The 22,352-nt window shown below is 44.0% G+C and overlaps 1 protein-coding gene across 4 annotated transcripts in view; it reads left to right on the forward strand.

Annotated features, from left to right (window-relative positions):
• Ssp3 (short spindle 3) overlaps positions 1–4,357 on the forward strand; it is a 42,161-nt gene extending 37,804 nt beyond the window's left edge. For all 4 annotated transcript variants that reach the window (XM_071697715.1, XM_071697714.1, XM_071697717.1 and 1 more), the window contains one exon: positions 589–4,357. In XM_071697715.1, coding sequence (XP_071553816.1) covers positions 589–663 — 75 coding nt within the window. In that variant the 3' untranslated portion in view covers positions 664–4,357. The remainder of the gene's footprint in view (positions 1–588) is intronic.
• The last annotated feature ends 17,995 nt before the right edge of the window (positions 4,358–22,352 follow it).

Below are 22,352 nucleotides of genomic sequence, written 5' to 3' on the forward strand. Positions count from 1 at the left end.
ATATTCATAATTTTAACGTGTAAATAACAAAGTTGATTCTGTATCGCGCGCGATTCGATCAACCTTTCACGTGTACTGCAAAATGTTATAAACGCTTTAGACGCTTTAAGAATTTTCCTTATTCGATAACTACAATTATCTTAAATTGGCTGCATTGGTAAATAATACAATTTTTATGTTTTGATATTCACTCTCGGTCTCTGCTTTGATTAATAATTATTTTTTATTATTCACAATTACAGAATTATAATAATTGATTTCTCTCTAATATATGAACTTTTGTCTCCCAATCTCTATTATATTGTTTAACAAAAAATGATTTTTTTAGCACAAGAACGAGGGTAATCATCGTAGTTTTTTTGGTGAATACCATCCCGTTTACTAAATTTTTTTGCAACTTCAACTACAAATTTTTCCAAAGTTATAATAAAACAATTTGGTAAATGGAATCATATTTAATGCCTTTAAAAAACTACGGAAAACGATTACCTTCATTCTCATGCATTTTTTAATTGAATAATGTTATTAATTAATACGTTGCGCTACATAATAACGTTTAATGAATAAATTTGCTGATTGGCTTTGCAGTTGCTGGAGCAGTACAGAAATTCGGACGAAGGTAAATTAAATCCTTTGGTGCGTTTGCTGAAGGATAGCGCCTAGTCGTTGACTACGTTCAACTAAAGGTTTGAGTAGTTTAATTTCGTTTCTTAGAGCCTATTAGGCATTACAGTTTGCGCGTATCATTGACGGAATCGTTGATGGATCGTTATATAGCGAACGACCGCTTCTCCGAGAAGGGAGGAAAATAAAGATGAGAGATTGCATCGGATGCAATTCGTAGCCGTCTGTATCTGATTATCGCGCGATCGGAGATTGAATCTCGATAACGGTAATCTCATTCTCTAAGTGAATGTACGCGCACGTCTCTCTTCCCGGGAATGAAAGTCAATTTCAGAGTTAAATTTACTCAGAAGTAACGCGAACAAGACGAAGGTATGTGTTGCTTTAATTTAGACCAGTGCTTCCCGAACCATTTCGGTCGCCTATTTACGTCCGCGACATAGTGACGGAACACGCATGCATATTCTGCTTTACAGGCTTGCGGTATGCAACGTCTCGCTTCTACAAAGGATCTTCGGTGTCACTGAGATTTTTCAGCTATAAATATTTTCTGAACGAGATCTGATTATTTCAATCCTGCCGTACAATTCCAAAGTCACGCGTATTATATAATTGTTTGAGATACGTTTCGGGAAGTACTGATTCAAGGAGCGACGAGATGTCAGGCTAATTGTAAAAAGGAGAATATGCGCGCGTTTACCAAATCCGGTGCGGAGAACGATTTACGTTTCCGAGTAATCGCTCAGCTGAGGAAACCATTGTTGTTTTGTTGAACGTAACTGTACGCGGAATAATTTAGTCTCGCGCATTATAGTATAGCCGACTTACGGTCGAAATTACCTGTCGCCCCGCTGAACGAATGACGACGGTAAACATCACGACGATCGCTCCCCGGTACTTTAGGCTAGACTAAGTAGGTACTCGACCGAAGTTATCGCAATGCACTCGTGAGTTATCGTCTTGAATAATATATTTTTACGTACGTTCGGTAAGCTAGAAAATGCAGGCTTTCCTCAATTTTAATTTTTTTCCCCCGATATATATATATGAAGGAAAGCGATGCGCGCAGGCACTATTGTTCTAACTCTCTAGGATCGTTTCATTAGATAAATTTGACTTCCGTCGAATTTTGAGGGACAAGAGTGTAGGGAGGATACGCGACGGCGAGAGAGGAGTAATCGAGCGAGACGCGCGGACTATATCCGTGAATCTAGTCCTTTTAACGTTAGCAGATCTTTATATTTGCAATCAATGCGCTGTGTATCTCGTACCGTATTTTTTACTACCGTCCGTTTCCACGCGTGCCAATCTGTCGTGCAAAGAATGTGTCTTCAAATGGGCCTTTTGATATAGTTATCGTCGCGTGGCACGGCCGAATAGATGTAGGAAGATATTCGTGCGTATGTTAGCCACGTAAACTGTACCCGGGTATAACGGCCCTGTAGATTTTAGCGAATTTATGTTGCACCCGCCCGTTGCGTGTTCATTACGTGAATAATATTTTCAAGTGTTTCATGATGAAAGAGTCGAATTTAAGAGAATTTATTTCAAAAATGGTTATTATTTAAACAATATGTAAAGAATAGTTCATTGATTTATATATAATTATGTATAAAATATATGTTATCATGTATGTTTTCTTTTTGTTGTACAATCTCTGTTCGTATATATAAGAAAAGTAATAAAAAGAACAATTGAAAAGTAAATAGAAAAACTTTTGCATTGTTTTTTATAAAAAATAAAATTGGGATTAAATTATATAATATTCTGTATACATATAATCGTATATAATTATATTTTATATATGATTATTGCATTTATGTATGATTATACATGATTATGTATAATTATACATGAGCAATTTTTTCTCGTTTCTTCAAACTTAATTTTTTTATCAAAAAGAAAAGAATGCGAAAATTATCTTTTAAATTATTTTTTAATTCTTATTTTTTTATATATATATGAACAACGATTGCATAAGAGACAGAAAACTTGTATGGACTATATTTTATATATGTTTTTATATGAAAAATATTTTATTGTTTTTTTATCGGGTATTTATTTAGTACAGTATGGTACGAGTTTTCGTGGCTGCAACAAATGCATTCGTGCAATGTCCTGCCAATGCAATTTATATTTAAGTATTATATTGATGTATGGAAGGTCCCAAAAAAACGCAATAGCTTGGCAGTATTTTTCATCAAACTTATATTTCAATTTTATTGGAAGTCGGTTTTTGAAAAGCTTTGATTGTGAATTACACTCATTGTTTTTGCAATTTTCGACATCTAGATATCTTAGATATCGTCTTTTTCTTTTATATCTTACATTTTGTTTCGTAAAGATTAGATTTAATCCTAGTCGTTCATGAAATTTACTATCAATAAATATGATTGTAATAAAATGTTGGGTCCAAGACAAACTTTTAAATTTTAGAAGAAAGGTGTTCTCATAATTTGATAGAAAATATTGCCGTACTATTTTTATGTTGTTTTTTGGGGGGGACATACATACACACACACATATATATAACAGATATACAATATTCAGCAAATATTTAACATTAATAATAACATAGGGTCGAATGAAGACGAGAATCATAAATATCTCACGCGTTCGACCTCAAGTAAAATATAACGATAGTAATATATATATAATGATTACAATGTATTATTCCTGCGAAACTTTCGCCGTCCGAATGAACTTAGATTTTTCATTAGGAGTAAACAACGCTGGCGCGAAACTTTCGCACGAGGTTGATCGATGTCTCGCCTAGATACCGACGACTAGTAGCTGAAAATTAAATCGCGATGTTTTAACGAGGCTAGTATTAGCGTCGTTTTTGCCGGGTGCTGTCCTCGCGAGCGTAGCTCGCGTTCTAGAAACGAAGAAGAGAGAAGCGGTATTTTTCTACGGTAGCTCTTACATACATATAAATGCGCATACGCGATTGTAGATTTAAAACGGTCCTTTACGATAAATGCACGTCCCCGCGGGAATACATCTCTGCGAGATGGTCCCGTTAACTCGAATACGATCCGTACTTATGTACCTTCTCGCGTGTCCTCGCGTTTCACGAGAATTTCTCATGCGTATACCGGAGGATTCATCGTGAACGAAAACGACAGAATGGCGTTCCAGAAAGGCAGTCATGTACATAGATTCGTGCAATTCCGTTGACGAACTCGGCTAGGTTCAAATGGGGACAAAATAATCGACAAAATCGGACGGTGCGACGAATTTCGCACGGGGAGGCAGGGAGAGAAAAATTTAGAAAAAGGTGGTTGTCAAATTATTAATAGAGATAAATGGCGAGAGCGCGCGCATTTCAACCATCGCCAGAAGACGGTGACCACAAATGGCTGGTTGCTATTAATTTCATTCTTGAAGAATTATCGCGTCCATTTGTCGTTGTTACATCCCTAATTGACCATCGTCGTCTTGCGCGAGTGTTAGGAAAATGTTAGCCGCGTTAATTAAAGCGCTCATAGAAATGTACGTATAGGACATACACGAGTATTTTATCGCGGGGAGAAGGCAGAGTTCCGATATTCACGAACACGTTACGAGTGCCATGCGCGTGTATATTATATTTCGGCGCGCATCTATCTGGCGTACGCATACACAAAACACACACATACACACACATACAAACGAGCGTAAGCTAATATATTACATATGTAATATATTGCCCGTATTACACGTAATAAAGATAACATTCTTTTGCGACGTACACTTGTGTTGCGAAGTGGAATTCGTTTGATCCTTTTCTCCACTAGGCTAATCCGGCGCAAAGGCAGTAGCGTTTGGAAACGTGACAACTTTGCGAAATATTTACGTGTGAAATGGAAATTGAACAAATCTCCCTGGGAAGCTCTCCAACATATACATCTTCATAATTAAACTTCTTCGATTCAAATTTTCTCTAGGAAAAAATCACCGTCAAAATCGCTAGAGCGTATCGTCCTCGGAGGGAAGAAAGAAAAAGATGTCACGGTAAGCGGCGGGATAATGCATGATGTATATAAATCGCGAAGTATTCCGTCCCTTGACGCGTCCTCCGCGATGATCGAGGCGGGGAAGAGAGAAAGAGTGACGGCGCCTGTCATCGGATCGAAGAAAAAGGCGCCGACGAAGTGTTCCTCGCCATGAAAAACGCTCATCCCGCGCGCACCCGGCAAGAAATGACACGCTCTCGCATGCACGCGAGAGGAAAAAGAGAGAGAGAGAGAGAGAGAGAGAGAAAGAAAGAGGGAGGGAGAAACAGGCGAGGCGAGGCCGCGAGGATGACGTACGGGGGCCCATACGGTAATTTTTTTCCCTGAGGCGTTTTAGCGCGATGCGCCTCTACTTTTCCCGGCGCCGTAATCTATAGGCGCACTTAATACAGCCGCTCGTTTTGAGTAACCTCGCCCTCTCCTTTCTGCGCTTTCGCGCTCGCTCTCCTCTCCACCCTTCCCCATCTGTTTCTTTCTCTATTGCCCTGCTGGCATGCACTCGCTCAACGTGTGACGTCGTCCCCGTTCGTTCTTCACGCTCGTTCCCTCGCTCCCTCTTCCTCTTTCCCTCGCTGCTCTTCCGCTCGGCATCTCCTAGCTCCACTTAGCGAGACTGCATAATATATCACGCGTGTGGACTGCTTTTACATCGCACACGGAGCTACGAACGGTGTGCGGCAACGATGCAACGTTTACGTGCGTGCCGCCGCGGCCGTGGCGCGCGGTCACGTGCACGAGAACGCACCGCGCTCTTCGCCGCGAGCATAAATCATCTCCTTGTTCGCGACTATACAATGCGCAATCGGTAGCGGAAAGACATATATTATTAAGAGACTATATACACCTAAAAGGCACAAAAATACACTTTTTCGTACATTTTTTTATGACAAAATTTTACTTTTCATGTAAGTTTTTTGGCCAACGAAATATATTTAAGCAGAGAATAATATAAAATTTATTTGAAAAAGGTAAAAGAATAACAGCGATTCTCGACGGACGTGTGCTACAAGATAGGCGTATGCAGTATCTCAGGTATGTTCTTTCTATTTTCTTTTCTTATTTATCTGAAATAAAAGAATTCAAATTGATTCTTAAAGTAAATGAAAAAAAATGAAGAAATCTAGTCTTTGCCGATTAAAAAAAATTGATTTTTCACAAAATAGCAATTACTAGAAATTAAGATTTCGATCTTTTAACTGAAAAACTGTGTTTCTTTTATTATAAAAGCCAAGACGAATATAAAAAAATTCTACGACAAAGATGAGATTATTCTAAGAGACTACAGAAAATTTCAATGAAATCGATCGAACACTTTTCTGTAACTTTTTAAGGCGACCAGTTTTATCTCGAAATTCCTTTATTATTTCATTTCTGATTCGAACAACTTTTTATTTTACTTCCCATTTGTACAATATAAATCTCTCATCGATTCTTAAAATAACGTTTGTCTCTTGTATATCCTAAGTAATTCTGCGATAAGTAATGTTCTCGTGCGACATATTTCGCGTAGAAATAATTAGAATTGTTGCTACTATGTGTAATGCTGGTTTATTCGCAGAAAATATGTGTCATTTATATTAACTTGGCTACAGCCATCCATAAATTACTTTTTTTTTATAGTCGCATCACGCCTTGGATGTACTCGCTGATATAACTCAGTTGAATATCGTGCTAATTCCAGGGTTAATTTCATCATTGATATACTGCTTCCGCATATCAAGCGGGATGATATTCCCGCGAATGAAATCGCAAGAAACCAACAGAACAAGGAAAGTAACCATTCTGGGTTTTATCTGCCGGATAATAATACGATTTTCATAAATTCAAATCTCAAAAGTCTCTGCTATAAATTTAAATTCTCCCAAACACCATCGCGAGAATCATCGTGATTTCGGCGAGAATAACGTCGGGGAGGGGGAGGGGGAGGGGAGGGGGGACAAGCGTGGAAGAGCGTTCTCACGATTACAGGAAGCAACCCTTTGCCGCGCGAACGCGCCGCGAGGACCGAGGGCATGCGTGTGGCGGGGGTGCTATGTCCATTACGCTTATTACAACCTCCGACCGCCCGCCCGCCACCGCCGTCCTTTAACCATCCGCTCCCTCGACCCGCCGCCACCCACCCTTTTACGTGGATGAACATCGATCGACACACGACCTGGAATAGTCGGCCGCGCCAGTCAACGCGCCAGGTAACTAAATTGCCCTCGTTCTCGTCGTCCCGAATTTGGTTAGACCGAACATCGAAACTTCGATAATGTCCGGGCACTTCCTGGCGGGAACCGCCAGTCAGTCGATAGTCGGACACGTTCCCGCGGTTAGAAGCTACCTCTCCCTTCAGTTAATTTAACGGCAACTCTTTTTAACGTTAATTTCCGAGTTGTGCCGTCTTGTCTGCTCCGCGCAAAACGTCGCGAAGTTAATGCCAATTATGTATAAATCCATGTGGTATGCAAATTTTGTATATAAATTAGCATTAATGTAGCGACAGCATGTTCTAATTATTCCTAAGCGAAATAAGTTACGGGAAGATTCTATTTTTTTTCTTGTTAAACAAAATCATTTTAAAGACGTATAAAGAGCAAACATTATTTTGAGATTTGACAGGAGATCTATTCGAATGCAAGGTAAAAGATCGCGCGCATTCGACTAAAAATGAAACAAAGTAATTTTGGGACAAATCCTTTAATCATCCTAATGGCTTGGCTTATTTTACAGCTTATCAAGATATGGAAATATTACGAGATATGGAAATATTACTATTTAAAAATAATCCTATCGTAACAATATCCCGATTTGCTCTACGTCCCAGCCGTCGTTTCCCAGCCTTTTGCCTCTCCCTAAAATCGGATCGGTTTTCCCGACTGCAAAGAGCACCCTTTCGACTCCCAAGATCGACGCGAGTCGGAGACAGGCGGGAGAACCAGGAAGAAGAAAGCGGGCACGAAACCCGATCGTTGTTTACGCAGTGCGTCGTAACCCCCCCGTAAGCAAAGCCCCCATCCATCCATCCACCCATCCACCCATCCATCCATCTATCCATCCATCGCTCCGAGCAAACACACACCCCCGCTGCCGCCGGTATCCTAAAAGCGATATTTGGTTCCTGTATGCCGCGTCTTCCTGGAGTTGCGTTCGTAGGTAGATCCGAACGAGCGTACGTATCTCCCCCTCGTTTCTTCGAATGAAGATTCGACGTGAAGTCGCGAGAAGGCATTGTACGAAGCCAGTACAGAACGCAGTGCAGCCGTGTTGCGCGACGTAAACGGCAACGAACCTCGCGCACGAACCGATAGTTTATCCGTCGAGTATTTCGCACGAGTTACCGCGTAATCATTGTTCCCTATACGGCCAAGCGATCGCGCGTTGGGAAGAGATTAAGTTGGGAGTCGGGGAAAGTTGGTTCTTATTCCCCTGCGCCATTCGAGGAACGCGTCCTATCGAGTAAAAAGAGAGAAAGAAGAAGACAAAGAGAAAGGACGACGAGGAAAAGGGAAAAGAGAGGGAATAATAATTGCGAGGAGACGCGCGGAGATCCCGCTGGCAGGGGCGCGGCTCCTGATTGCTGTCGCATTGTGCACCGCCTTGTCTCACAACGAGGACCCGGGCAGCATTGTCGCGTACACCGTACGTCTGAATACGTCGGCAGGTCGGCTACGAATAACGTGGGAGGAACCGCGAGGAGAAAGACGCACGAGGAGGCACGGGAGGGTGTGCTGCAGGGTGCAGGATGACGACGCGGGGGAGGGGGTAAAAATTAAACCCCGGAGACAATGGGTCAAGCGTCCATAGAATCGGAAACACCAAACACGCCCTTGCCCTTCTGTCCTCTCTCGTTTTTTTTTTCTTCTCTCGGAGACCCCTCATCGTCCCGCCCGCGCCGTCCCGATTAAGTGGAGGTGAACGGAGCGACGTGGGTCGACATTGTCACCCGCGCGTATACGATGACGTTTAATATCGATATTGCGTTCGCGCGTTTCAGAGGCGGCAGGTGAGCCGAAGAGTATGCGAACTTTTGGAAAGCGAATTAATAAAGGCGCGTAATAAGATTCATCGATTGCGACGCGAATGACAATTTGTATCTATATTTCGCTCGTTGCCCTTTTCGCAAACAAAACGCGCTGTTTTTACGCGATGAATGAGTCTAAGTGATAACACATATCTGTATCGCATTTTCAAATGAGCTATTAATTCTTCTCACCGATGCGTTATTTACGTAGCTTTGGCAGCAGTTTGATTCCAGTGTGACTTTTTGGAGTTGAAACTAATTTAACACATTAGTGGTCAAACACCACTCTGGTGTCTGTCAGCTGCGAAATTGATGCCAATTCGAGACGATACGACACCAAAAGTACTCAAATTGTCTGTCGAGCTATGTTCAAACGTTGCTCGGTATGAGCTATTTAAATCTATCATTCGCGATGTGCTCAATGACGCAGATGCACCGACCCATTCACGTGCTACGTGTTATTTTATTTCATAGCCTCTCGCGCCCCTTATGGTGTCTCGCCCGTCGATGTGGCGTATTAAACACGAATGGACGGCGAGATCGGCGCGGCGCGTGGTGTAAATGGAACGGAGACAGGGAGAGGAGTGCGCAACGAAAGCTTCGCGTACATTATTGCAACGGTGATGAGGAAAGACAACCAGTAGGGACACGAGCACATACGTGCGTGCGTATCACACGCACACATACGCGTATTTCACTACGCGCAATGTGGACACAGTCAAGGTCCAGTGATCGGCTGATTGATTGTCTCTACGGGGGTCGCTATTTAGGGGTATCATCGTGAACCGGATGACAGAGGCGCTCGCTCGCCGTCCGGAGGGGCAAACCAGATCCATTGGAAATTTAACAAATGGCAAAGATAGAGGTCCACCGTCTTATTTGTTAAGTTACGTAACGACACGCGCGACGAGAATCTCGAGAATAAGTCGAGTCGCGTTTTCTATAAAGACACAAGAAAAATTATTTAAAAAAAAAGATCCATTGAAGCTATTGATCGTGATAAGTCCAGGTCTTTTTGGGAAAGATAGATTGTTTTAGGTAAGAATGTTACATTGCAGATATAAGCGTCACAAGCGCAACTACGTGCGCAGCGATTTGTCTGCAATTAACGCGCATGAAGGGTGACGCGGACGAAGATGTCATTTAGTCGACGACGACGACGACGACGACGATTGCCTCGGTCATCCAGTACTCAATTGGTGTCCCCCCACGTTTCCGATCACACGGAGGAAATCGCCCTCCTTTGGCTTTAAATCGGGTCACCGGATATGTACTCGAAGGACTATAATGGGGACGAAAGCTGAAGGGAGAATCGAGGAATGCGCGAAAGGAAAGAACTACGAAGGGTGAGAAGGAACACTCTGGCTGTCGGGCGAACATTTGGGGAAGAAAGTGTAGGATAATTTTGTAAAATTTCAAGGAATTTTTGGTGGGGGTGGTAAACAGGATGTATCAATTAGCTACGTGAACTCTATAGATTTCGCGTCATTTTATCTGGATTTGTTTCAAATGATATCGGGTCAAGTTATCAATAATTATCGCTAACCTTCATTGGAAATTATTGCAATTGCATTTTGGGAGATAATAACGCTAAATATTTAAAAACTTGATGATTGTAAAGATCGGATATTATTTATCTCTTCATCTTCGATTATTGTCTAGAATTCGTAGTTGTTCGTCAGCATTTGTCGTACAAATAACCGATACTGTGAAAATTACTTTCTCTTGAAAATCGTAGGTTAAAATGAAGCAATTTGCAGCACGGAACAAGAACAAAAAAAAAATACTGGCAGGAAGAACAACGCCCTTTCCGTAGAAGGCTAGATGACAGCCCTGATAGAGAGGGCGAGCGAAGAAAACGAGCGTTCCATCATCAGAAATTAATGCAGGGTGACACGGGGTGGCGTTGCTATTGTCCCGGATTCCTAGCTCGGTACCACCAGCAGCAGGCAGTCCGTACAGTTACCGAAGGGAGGAACGCGAATGCGAAAAAATTCAGATGTGAAATTTTCATTTCCGTCGCGGCCCACCAGCTCGGAAGAAATACTTCCTGGACGGGGTGAGATTCGCAGAAACGAGGGCGCGTAAATGTTGATGGTGCACTCACTCACTCACTCATTCTCTCTGTTTCTCTCTCTCTCTCTCTCTCTCTCTCTCTCTCTCTCGTTTTCTTTGCCTTCGTTGACATACATTGTAATCGCCTATGACTTTCGCATAAGAATGGATTCAAGATTCGCGAGAAGAGAGTTTTTTCCGACCGTTGATTCGAGGTAATTTTTGTCTTGTTACACGTAATTTTATAAAAAATAATAAATTTTGTCATTGTAAATTGTGTAATACCATCGTTGATTTAGAAACTTATCGAAAGGAGAATTTTAATTCGATGTATCTGCTTTCGAAATGACAAGATATAGCAAAATTGTGCATACATTATGCATGACACCCTTCAACAAATTTTTCTTCTATTATATATTTGATGAAAAAGATAATCCATAATATCTGAATATTCTCTACATTGCTGTTAATGAAAAATAATAATATAATCTTATGTTACATTTAAAAATAATATTCAACATAAATATAATCTTTAAATATATTTAATTTATTAATTTAATATAATTGAAACATTTATTGATAAATTAAAATTTATTTTATTATATTATATTATATTAATACCTATATATATATTTTCATAAGAGAGAAAATAAATGAGTCGGGTGGAATTGTGTTCGTTTGTCATTATTCTTAAAAACTACTCGTGAAAGATGATCAACTTTTAGTCGAAGCGAGCGACTCGTTCTTTCATAATTAATACATCGAAAATTAGCGTAAGTGTCCAGATTTTCATTATTAGGCAAGCTTACAATATCACATACTTGCATTTGTCGCCTCGCAACGAAGAGAAATTTTTGTCGACGCGGGTACCGGCGATGTTCCACGTCGTCCTGCGTGTCCCCCCGTTTGCGGCGGTATCCGGTGAAAACTTCGACTTGGGTAACTCGATGTAGCGGTTCGGCGCACCGTAGCGGCGGATCACCGGAAGCTTTTATTGTTTTACAAGTTTACTGCGATTGTCCCGGGATCGGCCGGCCCCACCGACGGCCGATTCGATTGCCTCGAGGACGACCACCGCATTTTCCGTCAAGACTTTTCGCGTGGCTGCCCTCGTACCGTCCCGAGGAGAACGGTCGCTTCAGACCGTACTCACATACGCCGATTTAAGAAAATGAAGAACCCTAAAATCTATCGGCCGACTCTATTTCGCGAGAGCATCTCTACGGCAAAACTTAAAACCGTTTTTGAAAAAAAAAAAAATGCAAGCTGTCTTAAAATATAAATATTTTTTTGTATGCAAACTGTCTTAAAACATAAATATGCTTTCTTTATTATTAGCGGTGAATTAAGGAGAATAATGACGATTTTACTATTGACACGTTGACAGCTGTTTAATTATATGTGGTTAGCAGCGATTTATAACACGTCCTATAGTGAGATTCACGCGCGCAAGACTCGTTAGAATCTTGAACATTCAAGAACCACGGAAAATAAACCTAACGTCGTTCCTCGCGATACGGCGCGCGCGTGTACGCTCTGCATAAATTATAGGCGTGATTAAATGAAGATAATATCGCGGAAACGCGACGCAAGAATGAGTAACGCGAGCGCGGGAGCGTCTTCCTGCCGTCTCGACTCCAGGATGTCGAGGCGGCACTCCCACGGGAGATCGTTAACGTGTATGTATATGGGGTTGACATACAAACATACGGATGGTGTTGTAATTAACCGCAATCATTGACGGTAAACATACAGCGGTTCGCCTCCCGCGGGACGTCGTTGACCGAGGCGAACCGGACGAGCACGCTCCCGGTTGCCGTGGCATAAGGAGCGCACCGTATTCGTGATCAATATTTATGACCGAAATCCAAGGGTGAATCCACGACGCCGCGCCGTGGGCATACAGCCCACATATCGCGTTTGTGTGCTCGCGCCGTTACGAGAACCGCGGTCAATATTTATGATTGGTAGCATCTCGATTGATATGTACGGTTGGCCGACGCGCGCGCATGTGCGCTCTTTAATGAGCGTTGCGCTCGTCAGGGAGCTTAACTCCGTCCTGTAATAAAATGTCGAGTACATCGGAGAATAATCGAGAGCTCTCGTAGACCGAGTGTCCGGTAATAACTTCTCTCATAAGCGGGTTTAAATAGAGAAGTCCTCTAACACTCAGTGATTTTCTCAATAATTAATAACAAGTTAATTAATAAAGCTCTGCGAATGAGCGTATAGGGCACGGTTGCTAGAAACGCGCTCCTCCTGACGCCGCGCGCGTAGCAATCGCAACTGGTGTTTAATGCTATCTTTTCTTAACCGTTGATTTGCAAATCTTTCTTAACTAATTTCTCATTAATTATTGAGAAAATCGCAAAACAGTAGAGAACTTTTCTATTCAGTTTAATCCGCTCAGATATATACGGTTGTTACTGGATCTCTGTAGGTCGAGAAGCATACGGAATTCCCTGGCGCGACGATACAATCTTGCGGAAACAGTGAGAAACTGATATTTTGATTCTGATACAAAATCAAAATATGAATATAATATAAATATAATAAATATAAATGTTATATTATAAAAAAATATGTATATTTGTAAAATGTAAATATCTAAATCGAGCTAGGGTACTTTTACCCTATAACACCATAAAAAAATACATGTAAGAAGCATCGGGCGAGCGAATTTCAAGAAAGGGTGATTTTTCCTCGGTTCCGCTCTCCCCCTCGTGCTCGCCCCGTGCGCGACGCCGCGACGTCGCCCAGCATCGCTCGCGTGTCGTCTTAACGCCGTCGCGTGGCATGTGCGCGCGAGTACGCGCTTCTGTAACACGGGCGATGCGTGTGCTCGGAAACGCACCCCGCCTCGCGCTAAAAGCATATCTGTGTCGTCTCGTGAGTACACGCGGGGTTAACGGCGGCGGGGGTGGGTGGGAGGAAGGGAGGAAGGGGACGCGAGGTCTCCCCCTCAAGGTTTTCGGTTCGGGTCGGCCGACGCTCACTTTTCCTCGCGCCGGGCGCGCCACTTGGCCAACTCGGCGGCGTGGATCGTCGAAGATCTAACGAAGACCGAAATGCGCTCCTCGTAAACGCGCGTTGCGATTCAATCCGGATGTATTCGTAAATACGGGACGTGTTAGCGCGTAATGTCTTAGCCTCTTGTAGCAGGATTCACAATCGAAAAAATGATTTAGTAAGATGATAAGAAGACAATCGGTTGTTTCGAGGCATGATAAATTTTTATTATTTTTTTCTAATGTAACGGCAAGTAGTAAGTTATTCATATGTGCAACTGTAGCCACATATCACGAAGGTAAACGTATACGAGGGGTACAACAATATTGGACGGAAAATGACTCTGACATCGGACTCGTAGAGATGATCGGACTGCAAAGGGATGTTTAATCTAATGTAATCTAAGATGCTTTCAGTCGTTCCCCCCGCTCTTAGGCAAGTGTGCGTATTCATCGAGCAGGGGGGAACGCGCGAGCACGAATCTGTCTCTGTCGCGAGTTCTCTCGGCGCCGATACTTGTATGCACGAGGGCGCATCGGTTCATGCCCATATGGCTGGTATACATGCCGATTATTACATTACGTATGTAGGACCGAAAATTATAGTCAAGGTGAGGGGACACTGATGCCAAGTTGGTCCCCGTACGAGTCAACCTAGGGAGATATTACTCTTTTGGACGCGTTGCTGTAACGAGACCGCGATATAAACGATATTCTCCCAATCAAGGCATATGCACGCTGAAAAAATAAAATGTCGGCAAACACGGATTTGTCGGTGAAGCAAAAATTGCCCGATAGATGAGAATTATGAATTTTTAACTTTAACACGTGGCCCCGCGATTTTATCTCAAACTACGAATCCATTATATCTACAAAATATATATGAAATAAAATATTTAAACAAAGGGCTTGCGAACTAGCAAGATATTTGTGCTGCTATAATATATTCTGAACATTACAGATAATCAACAACAAACGTTTCGGCCAGTACTGTGGCCAGAATATATTATAGCAGCACAAATATCTTGCTAGTTCGCAAGCCCTTTGTTTAAATATTTTGTTTATATTAAGCGAACACTATCTACCAATTGTTTATATATGAAATAGTTTGTGCTTTATCATAGTTAATAGGAAAAAAATTTTAAAGAATAGTAAAGGGTACAATTATAGATTTATCTTGTAAAATGGCACTCATTTTATTCCAATTTAAGTGAAAATTACTAACTTTAATGCTCCAGTAGAAAATCGCTTTAATTCATGAGGTAATAATATTAAAAAACATGTTCTCGGTTTTTTTCCCAGAAATATCATTGCGTTATTTTATACATATCGCAGCAAAAAAATATAAATTTTAACAGTCATTCCCTGCTCTAATAAGTACGAGTGATCTGTAATAAGTGGCATAACACACATCCATCTAACGCCGGCAAGATTGAATTCATTCGACCGCACTTTCCGCCCTTGTACGCTTACGCGTAGGGGGTGTCCGCGCAACATTGCCCGGAGAGTGTTCGAGAGTAGAATCGGTCGCGGAGAGAGGGGGAGGGGAACAGAAACATAAGAGAGAGAAGGAAGGAGGGGGAGAGAAAGAGAGAGAGAGAGAGAGATAGTACATCGTGATTCTGATTAAATCAGCATTAGAGCGTAGCCGCGGACTTTCCCGTCGCACCCTCTCTCACGAGTCGTCTCACGACAATGACACCAAATGTCGACCTCGAGACCTCGGACCCCCGCGGGACGGTGGAGCTTTAATCACGATTCTCCGGGCGCGCCGCGCAACGAGCGCGCGCTGTTACTCCAGCAGGTGCCCCGACCTGCCCCCTCCGGGCTCTCTCTCTCTCTCTCTCTCTCTCTCTCTCCCCCCCAGCTCGAGCTCCCGTTTTCTCCCCCTTACCTCTCCCCCTCTCGCTCTTCGCGCGCGGCTTCGATTTCAATTGGCACGAGGAGCATGTTGCACTTTGCGCCCGATCGCGGTGACAGCCGGCGGGCCGCTCTCCTCGATCGCCTTCGCTTTTGTGCGACGCGTCTGTATGCACGTGCGGAGAGACTTTTGATGTCGCGCGACTCTCGAGTGCCGAGAGATGATGACCGGGGATCGAGAGAATAATTGAGGTATTTCGGCAGCAAGAGGAGAGAGCGGCACGCGAAAAATAGCAGTCGAGAGGAGGCTCTCGTCTCTCAATTATCACGACTGAATTTTTTAAGCCATTTCCAAATTCTTTTCACAAATCGCGCGAAATATCTGTATCTCGAAGAATAAAATGATCTGCTGCTGATCTGAATGTTCATCTGACGAAGTTTAACTCCGTTACAAGAGCGAAGACAGAAGGAGAAAATATTGCAGACAAAGATGTACACATTAATGAACATAGTTAACGTTGTTAGAAAGATACTAACCCGGGAACGGGCACCTGATTTTTTTGCATAAATGGTCACCCTAATTAAAAGTCATTGTTATTAACTGCATAGATTTTGCATATTTTTGATTGTTCTATAATTTATTAGTATTTAAAGACAATGTGCATATAGATTTATTTCAACATTTTCTAAAAAATGTAAGAAAAAACCAAAAAATTATTTTAAAAGCGAAAGAAACACATTAAAATTACTATGACGTGTTTCATTTTTTCGATACTGGGATGTAAAAATCACCCAGGCACCCGTTACCGGGTTAAGATGTACTCTAATTGATATTTTAATTTCAATTTTACCTTTTTTATCGACAGACATTTCGATGTTCATTCCAGGAACACAATTATTACAAAAAGAACATTCTTTAAACTGTCAATAAGATCAATATAATTATCGTTCACATCTTCACACAGTGAGAAAAAGCCATCCGCTCGCAAACGAAAACGAAACGGCGAAAATTTGCACAGTCCCCCTTTTCGCCCTCATCCCTCTTGGAACGCTGCACCTTGCGCGCGAGGCGAGAAAGAGAAACAAAAATATTATTCCTACAAGCGCCGACCCCCATAGAGGACGTCGTCCCGAATTTTCGATCCCCTTATCCCGTCGATTCGATATCCCTCCCCGCGTAGCGTCACGCCGGCCGACTACGCTCGGTGATTCGGCGACGTGACGGTTTTACGTCGTGGCTCGTTGCGCCTCTGCGAGACGCCGAAATTGAATTTATTATCCGCCGCTACGCCACGGCATCGGCGCGGCGCGGCGACGGCGGCAGCGGCAGCGTGGCGACGTTTGCAGCGACTTAATCGAATCTAACCGGACGATAATCGAACCGGACCGGTTACTTTCGAGGGAGAGCCGAGCGGCTCCGCGGACGGCCACCGTACCCGTACGTTGCGATGACGCCGTAACCATTAAAATGTGTTTTACCCGGCGGGCTCGCTGCGGGGTCGCGGTCGCTGCCAATAAGAATTTCACCGCGTCGCGACGTCTCCCGCAAATTCGCCGAGGAAGTATCTGTCGCACAAGAATACTCGACTATCTGTCTTTTCGCCTCTCCTTTTTTTTTCTTCCATCAACGCCTTCTCGCGACTGTCTCGCGAAAGAAGAAGCTTAGTCCGAAAAGACGAGCGGGGACGATCATTTTGTTTTGTAAAAAAAAATCGACTTATCGAACGCCTATCCCTTAACACTCATCGGAGCATCTGTCCCGTACACTTTTCCGCAGTTGTCATTTTCCATCGAATTCTTTCTCCCTCGTTGTCTCTATCTTTCCAATACCTGCGAGTAATTTGTATAATTATGACAACTCTATCAGCGGCAGGATCGGCGTGCCGTTCGGCCCGCACTTTGCCCGGACGACGCTGATCCGATCGTTACCTAACTTCGACAGGACTGCGATGCGCGTTTAAGGTCTTACTTTCAGTAAATCTTCGAATTAGTAGTCGCCGTCGTGGCCGCGATGCAAGATAACGTGGATGTAGATGGCCAGGTAGATTGAGAGACCGACGAGACGCCGAGAGGACGAAAAGGGGGAAGGGGGGGAGGGGGGGACGTAGAAGAGGGCCAGGGCGTAGGGTACGAGCAGGGAAGAAGCGTATCCGGAAAGAGGAGAGAAGAGCGGCCGGTCGGGTGACGTGGCAGATGCGAGTCCTCGATACGTGGGACTACCCTCTTCTGCCGTCGCCTCTTCTCGGAATCTCCGACTAAAGGCCCGTCCGTCTCGTACGTCGGCGATGTCACGGAGGCTGGTGAGCGCGCGAGATCTTTCGAGATCTGACGCGAAGGGGACGGGTCCTGGGTGGCACCTTAGGTGACGTCCCGCATTTACCTCGGACCGTGCCGCGTTCTGACGAAAACACAATTCCGACAAATTCGTAGCAATTCGCTCGTTTCGTCGAGTCGCACTTAAAGGGGACGGAATAACGTGGCGTTCGGCACGCTTCATTTTCCGAAACACTCGATTTCAATAGTATTATACCACGCGGGAGACGAGAGGCACCGTTTGTATTCCGGAGATATTCTAGCGCGAAAATGTGGATACGCAAGTTGTGATAAAAATTAGACGTCTCGAGTCGTTAGAGATGTGCGAATCAAGGAGTTCTGATGTCGAATAGAATCGAATCGAATCGTTGAAATATAATTTTTAATTGACAATATAATTGTTGAGATTTAGATTCAGATTGAATTTTAACAGATAATAAGAGAATATTTTATATAGAAAAATAATATTGATTATAATGATTATATAATATATATATATATATGATTCGTGTTTGAACCATCTAGATTCGAAATTTTCGAATAGAGAGAGTTCAGATTCGAATCATAGAATAGTTTGCACATCTCCACGAAACGTACAAAAAAATACGATAATTTCCCTTTTTACTCTTCGAGCACTATTTATTGTAGCCCAAATTAACTGCGGGACACTTTCGTGGGTAATTTCTTCTGGTCTCTGACATAGTTTCTCCACCGTAACGTCAAGCTGGCACAAACTTCGGCGAGCTGTTGCGACTTCTAAACTTGAATATTAGCGCAAACGAAGAAAACTTTCGAGAAAAGTTTTATGAAAGTTAAAGAACGGTATATCAATATTCCCTATATCTCGGTAACTGTCAATCGGTTGTCGGTTAGCGCACGCAGCGTCGCACGTCGTCGCTTACGGTCCGCGTTCGGCCGCTCGTTCGTCGCGAGGAGCATAAATCAATCAATTTCATCGCGTTCCCTTACCCGATGCACTTCGCGTTTTCATTACCGTGGGCGCGATCGCAGCCGAGCTCGCTCGTGACGTGAGCCTCGCTGGAAGACGAGGCTTGCATAATAGAGGGATGCACTTAGCGTTTCGCCACGGGAAGCTCGCCGTGGCGAATCTCTTAACAAACACGCGGTAGTCTTCCATACGGCGCCCGGTATCATCTGGCGCTCCATTACGCGAGGCGTGGAATCGGCGAACAGGCGGAAGCTGTTGAGTCACTCGCGCATTGAACGCCTTTGCATATCGCTATCGTCGAGGTCCGATCGGGATTCCTCTTCCGAGACCGCCCATTCGTTCCGAATAATATTCGTGAATTCGAACATTAGACCGATTTGCGTCATCATTCGAACATTCGAATGGTTACAATTTGTCTCTTCAGACTTATACAATTGGCAATTAAAGCATCAGTCTTTATCATTGCAGTTAACAATGATTTTAAAAATTTTGAAAGACTCAAGAGAACACATCAGGATAAGTCCTAATTTATTCAGAAGTTATGTAAAAATGTATCAAAGTATTGTTTTAAGTATTATATGTAGATTTATACGCAACTTTCTCAGCGTATATTATACGTTTTTACATGAGATTACTCACGATGCGGTCTGCGGAAATTATGTGGTGACCGCGTCACGCGTTCGTCCTAGATGGTTTCGATTTCAAGTAGGGTGTTCCGGTGGGAAACTAAGTTGAATTGATCGCTATATGGTACGCGGGGGAGTACGCACAAAGGGTGCAGTAATAACGCGACATTATGCTGTCTAACATGGATCATATTCCACGCATCGTCACCCATTAGGAGCGATGGCTCGACCTGGACCGTGAGACTGCGGATGGATTCGGCCGCACCAAGATGATGCGCAGTTTTCTTCGCATTATCATAACCTCGATACCAAGCATCGTCGAGATCCGCTTCTTGCCACGAGTCTACATTCAGCAAATAGCGCGCGAGCGATTTTGGCAATTTTCTTCGCCTCAGATATATAATACGTCTTGTCGGGAAGATAAGTGCGATATACTTGTAAGATATGTATGGCGAAGGGCAGATTAATGGAATCTGCGAGATACAAACGCACGTTACTCGGGACAAGGTGAAAAATTGTATAAGCTTTGTTCAACGAGCACTTAACCCTGCTACGGACCAGCGGCGGATCGTCGATCATCGAGATTTATCATGTCTTGGTTCACCTGTAGGTAACCACTAAATAGCGGTACCATCATTTCATCCTTCTCGAACGAGAAATAATTCATTATCGCGGATTATTAATATTTTCCTCAATTTTGAGCGTCGATCATACTTTATCGCAAACTTTATATATCGTCTGCAGATTATGATCTCTATCGAAAGAGACGCACGTCAATGTAGATGTTTGCTATTTTTTTTTAAAGCGAAAAATGACGTGTTTCACCTCGCAGAGGCTTCGCGCGACATCGCCGTAAATGAAGGATTCTCGCTCCAGAATCGCGGGGATCTTTGCGATGAAAAAAATTTGAACGTCTCGTCCATTAGCGAATAAAAAGGATCTATCCCTGTCACGGTGAGTTCCATCAATCTGTCGGAGGCGCGGACGAGAGAGACCCGGCGTGCGTCTCTCGTCCGACAGGATGTACTCGCGCGCGCCAGTGACAGCGCAGTGTGAGGATCCTCGAGAGAGAGAGAACGGGAGAATCGTCGAGAGAGTCGTCTCTCATTGCGGACGCGAGGGATATCACTTAGTGCCATCGACCCCACTCCCTCCCCACCCGGCAACCCCTCGACCTCGGCGAGGAGAGAGGAAAAAAAAGAGGAGGCGGGGGTTCCAACCGCAGGGGTCGTTGTGGAAATAAAAATATTGATGGTTCGGTTCCGGCCCACGGACGGGACAATCGGCTAATTATTCACCGACCACGCGACCGCGCCGGATATTCAGGAACGTCCGCGCGTGCACGCGCGCGCGCACCTACACACGTGACGTCCCTAATTCTGTCGCTCGTGCCCCCCCCCCCCGCGAGCGCGACAGATCGGTCGTCGGATAACGCCCGTTACCCCGTCACCAAGTTTTCGCGTTCGCGCGCTGACTTTCGTACACGCTCGTGTATCTGCGAATTAATTCCGACCCCGCGATATGATCGACATTTATTGTCTTCGCGCTGGATCGCTCGAGATAAGGGGGATGTTCGCGAGTTGTCCTTTATTCCGCTTTCTATGAAATTCCGTAGATCTTTTTTTAGAAAAATACTCCGAAATAGCCAAATGCAGTCTTATTTCCGCTAAAGTTTCCGCGCGAGTTAAACGACGAAGCCACCCTTTCTAGGAAAGTTACAGCAACTCGGTAGCTCGGTACCATACCGCAAATAATGGAAGGCGAAAGGAGTGTTAAGAGCAAAGATACGTTTGAATCGATAAAGAAGATCGACATGCGAACGAGGAAACGCGTTTTTACTCGGAGCAATCGAACGATAAGGGAAAGGATAAAAATCAAGATAAGACTGACGGTGGGAGGAGGATGGCACCGATCGTTCGAGCGTTCGCGGCTTTTTCGGGGGGCGCAAGGCGACGTTAAAAACACGGCGGATTACACGCGCTGACGCGTACGTTTAGAGAGTACCGCCCCCGCGCCGTTGCGTGCACCGAAAAGTCGGCCAGCGACATACATACAACGGACGCGCAGCCACGTGACGTCACGGTAGCGTCAATTAGGCGTCGCGTGGCCGAACGGCGCCACGCGTCATTTGTCAGCGTCGTCCCCGGGAGAAGGAGACGACACGCACGACGTCGCCAACGCGACGTGCCCCACACAGACGTCTACGCGCAATGTCGAAACTCTCCACCTCTTCCTACGCGATCCGCCCTCTCTTCCTCTTCTCTTCGCTGTCCCTGGGAAACGAGCGGTCGGTTCCGGGACCACTTTGGACCGGCGACTTCCTCCGCCGAGAACGATCTCGGCGTGCCGCACGACCGCTCGTTTCGAGATCGCGTGCGCCTCGAGGGGCAGATCGCACCGAAATTAATATGAGAACGCGTTCCCATTCGACTTTGTGAGATGTTCGAGTACGTCTCGCTATTTACTTCGCGGTATTTAATGCGTAGCCATTCGATCGAGACATTTATGTACCCGCGTTTACTTAGTGTGAACACGTGATATACATACAGGTTGCCCCATCAAGACCGTAATAACGTTTAAAAAGATTCCTGAGATTATTTTAAGATAAAAATTCTAACACTAAAATGTCGAAACTATAAGAGTTTTTGAGTTATAAGTATTTAAAAGCTAGCGAATCGGAACGCGAAACTAAAGTTCGCGCACTCAGGACAGGTCGAGAGTCATGAGTGGCGTAGCGAATGGAAGTTTACTTGTTAAACAAGATTTAAACGCTCTCGATACGCGTGATGTCCCGCCGTTCGATCAAGCACGGCTATCGTTTATGAACGGAACGTCCCACTGAAACGTGTCGCCTGACAAAATTGTCGTTCAAGCCGTTGAGAAAATGCCCCAGTAGATGAATTTTTATCGCAT

Source organism: Temnothorax nylanderi, unplaced genomic scaffold (genome assembly GCF_030848795.1).
Source record: "Temnothorax nylanderi isolate EJ_2023f unplaced genomic scaffold, tnyl_v1.0 TNYL_tig0013_pilon, whole genome shotgun sequence".
Taxonomy (NCBI): Eukaryota; Metazoa; Arthropoda; class Insecta; order Hymenoptera; family Formicidae; genus Temnothorax; species Temnothorax nylanderi.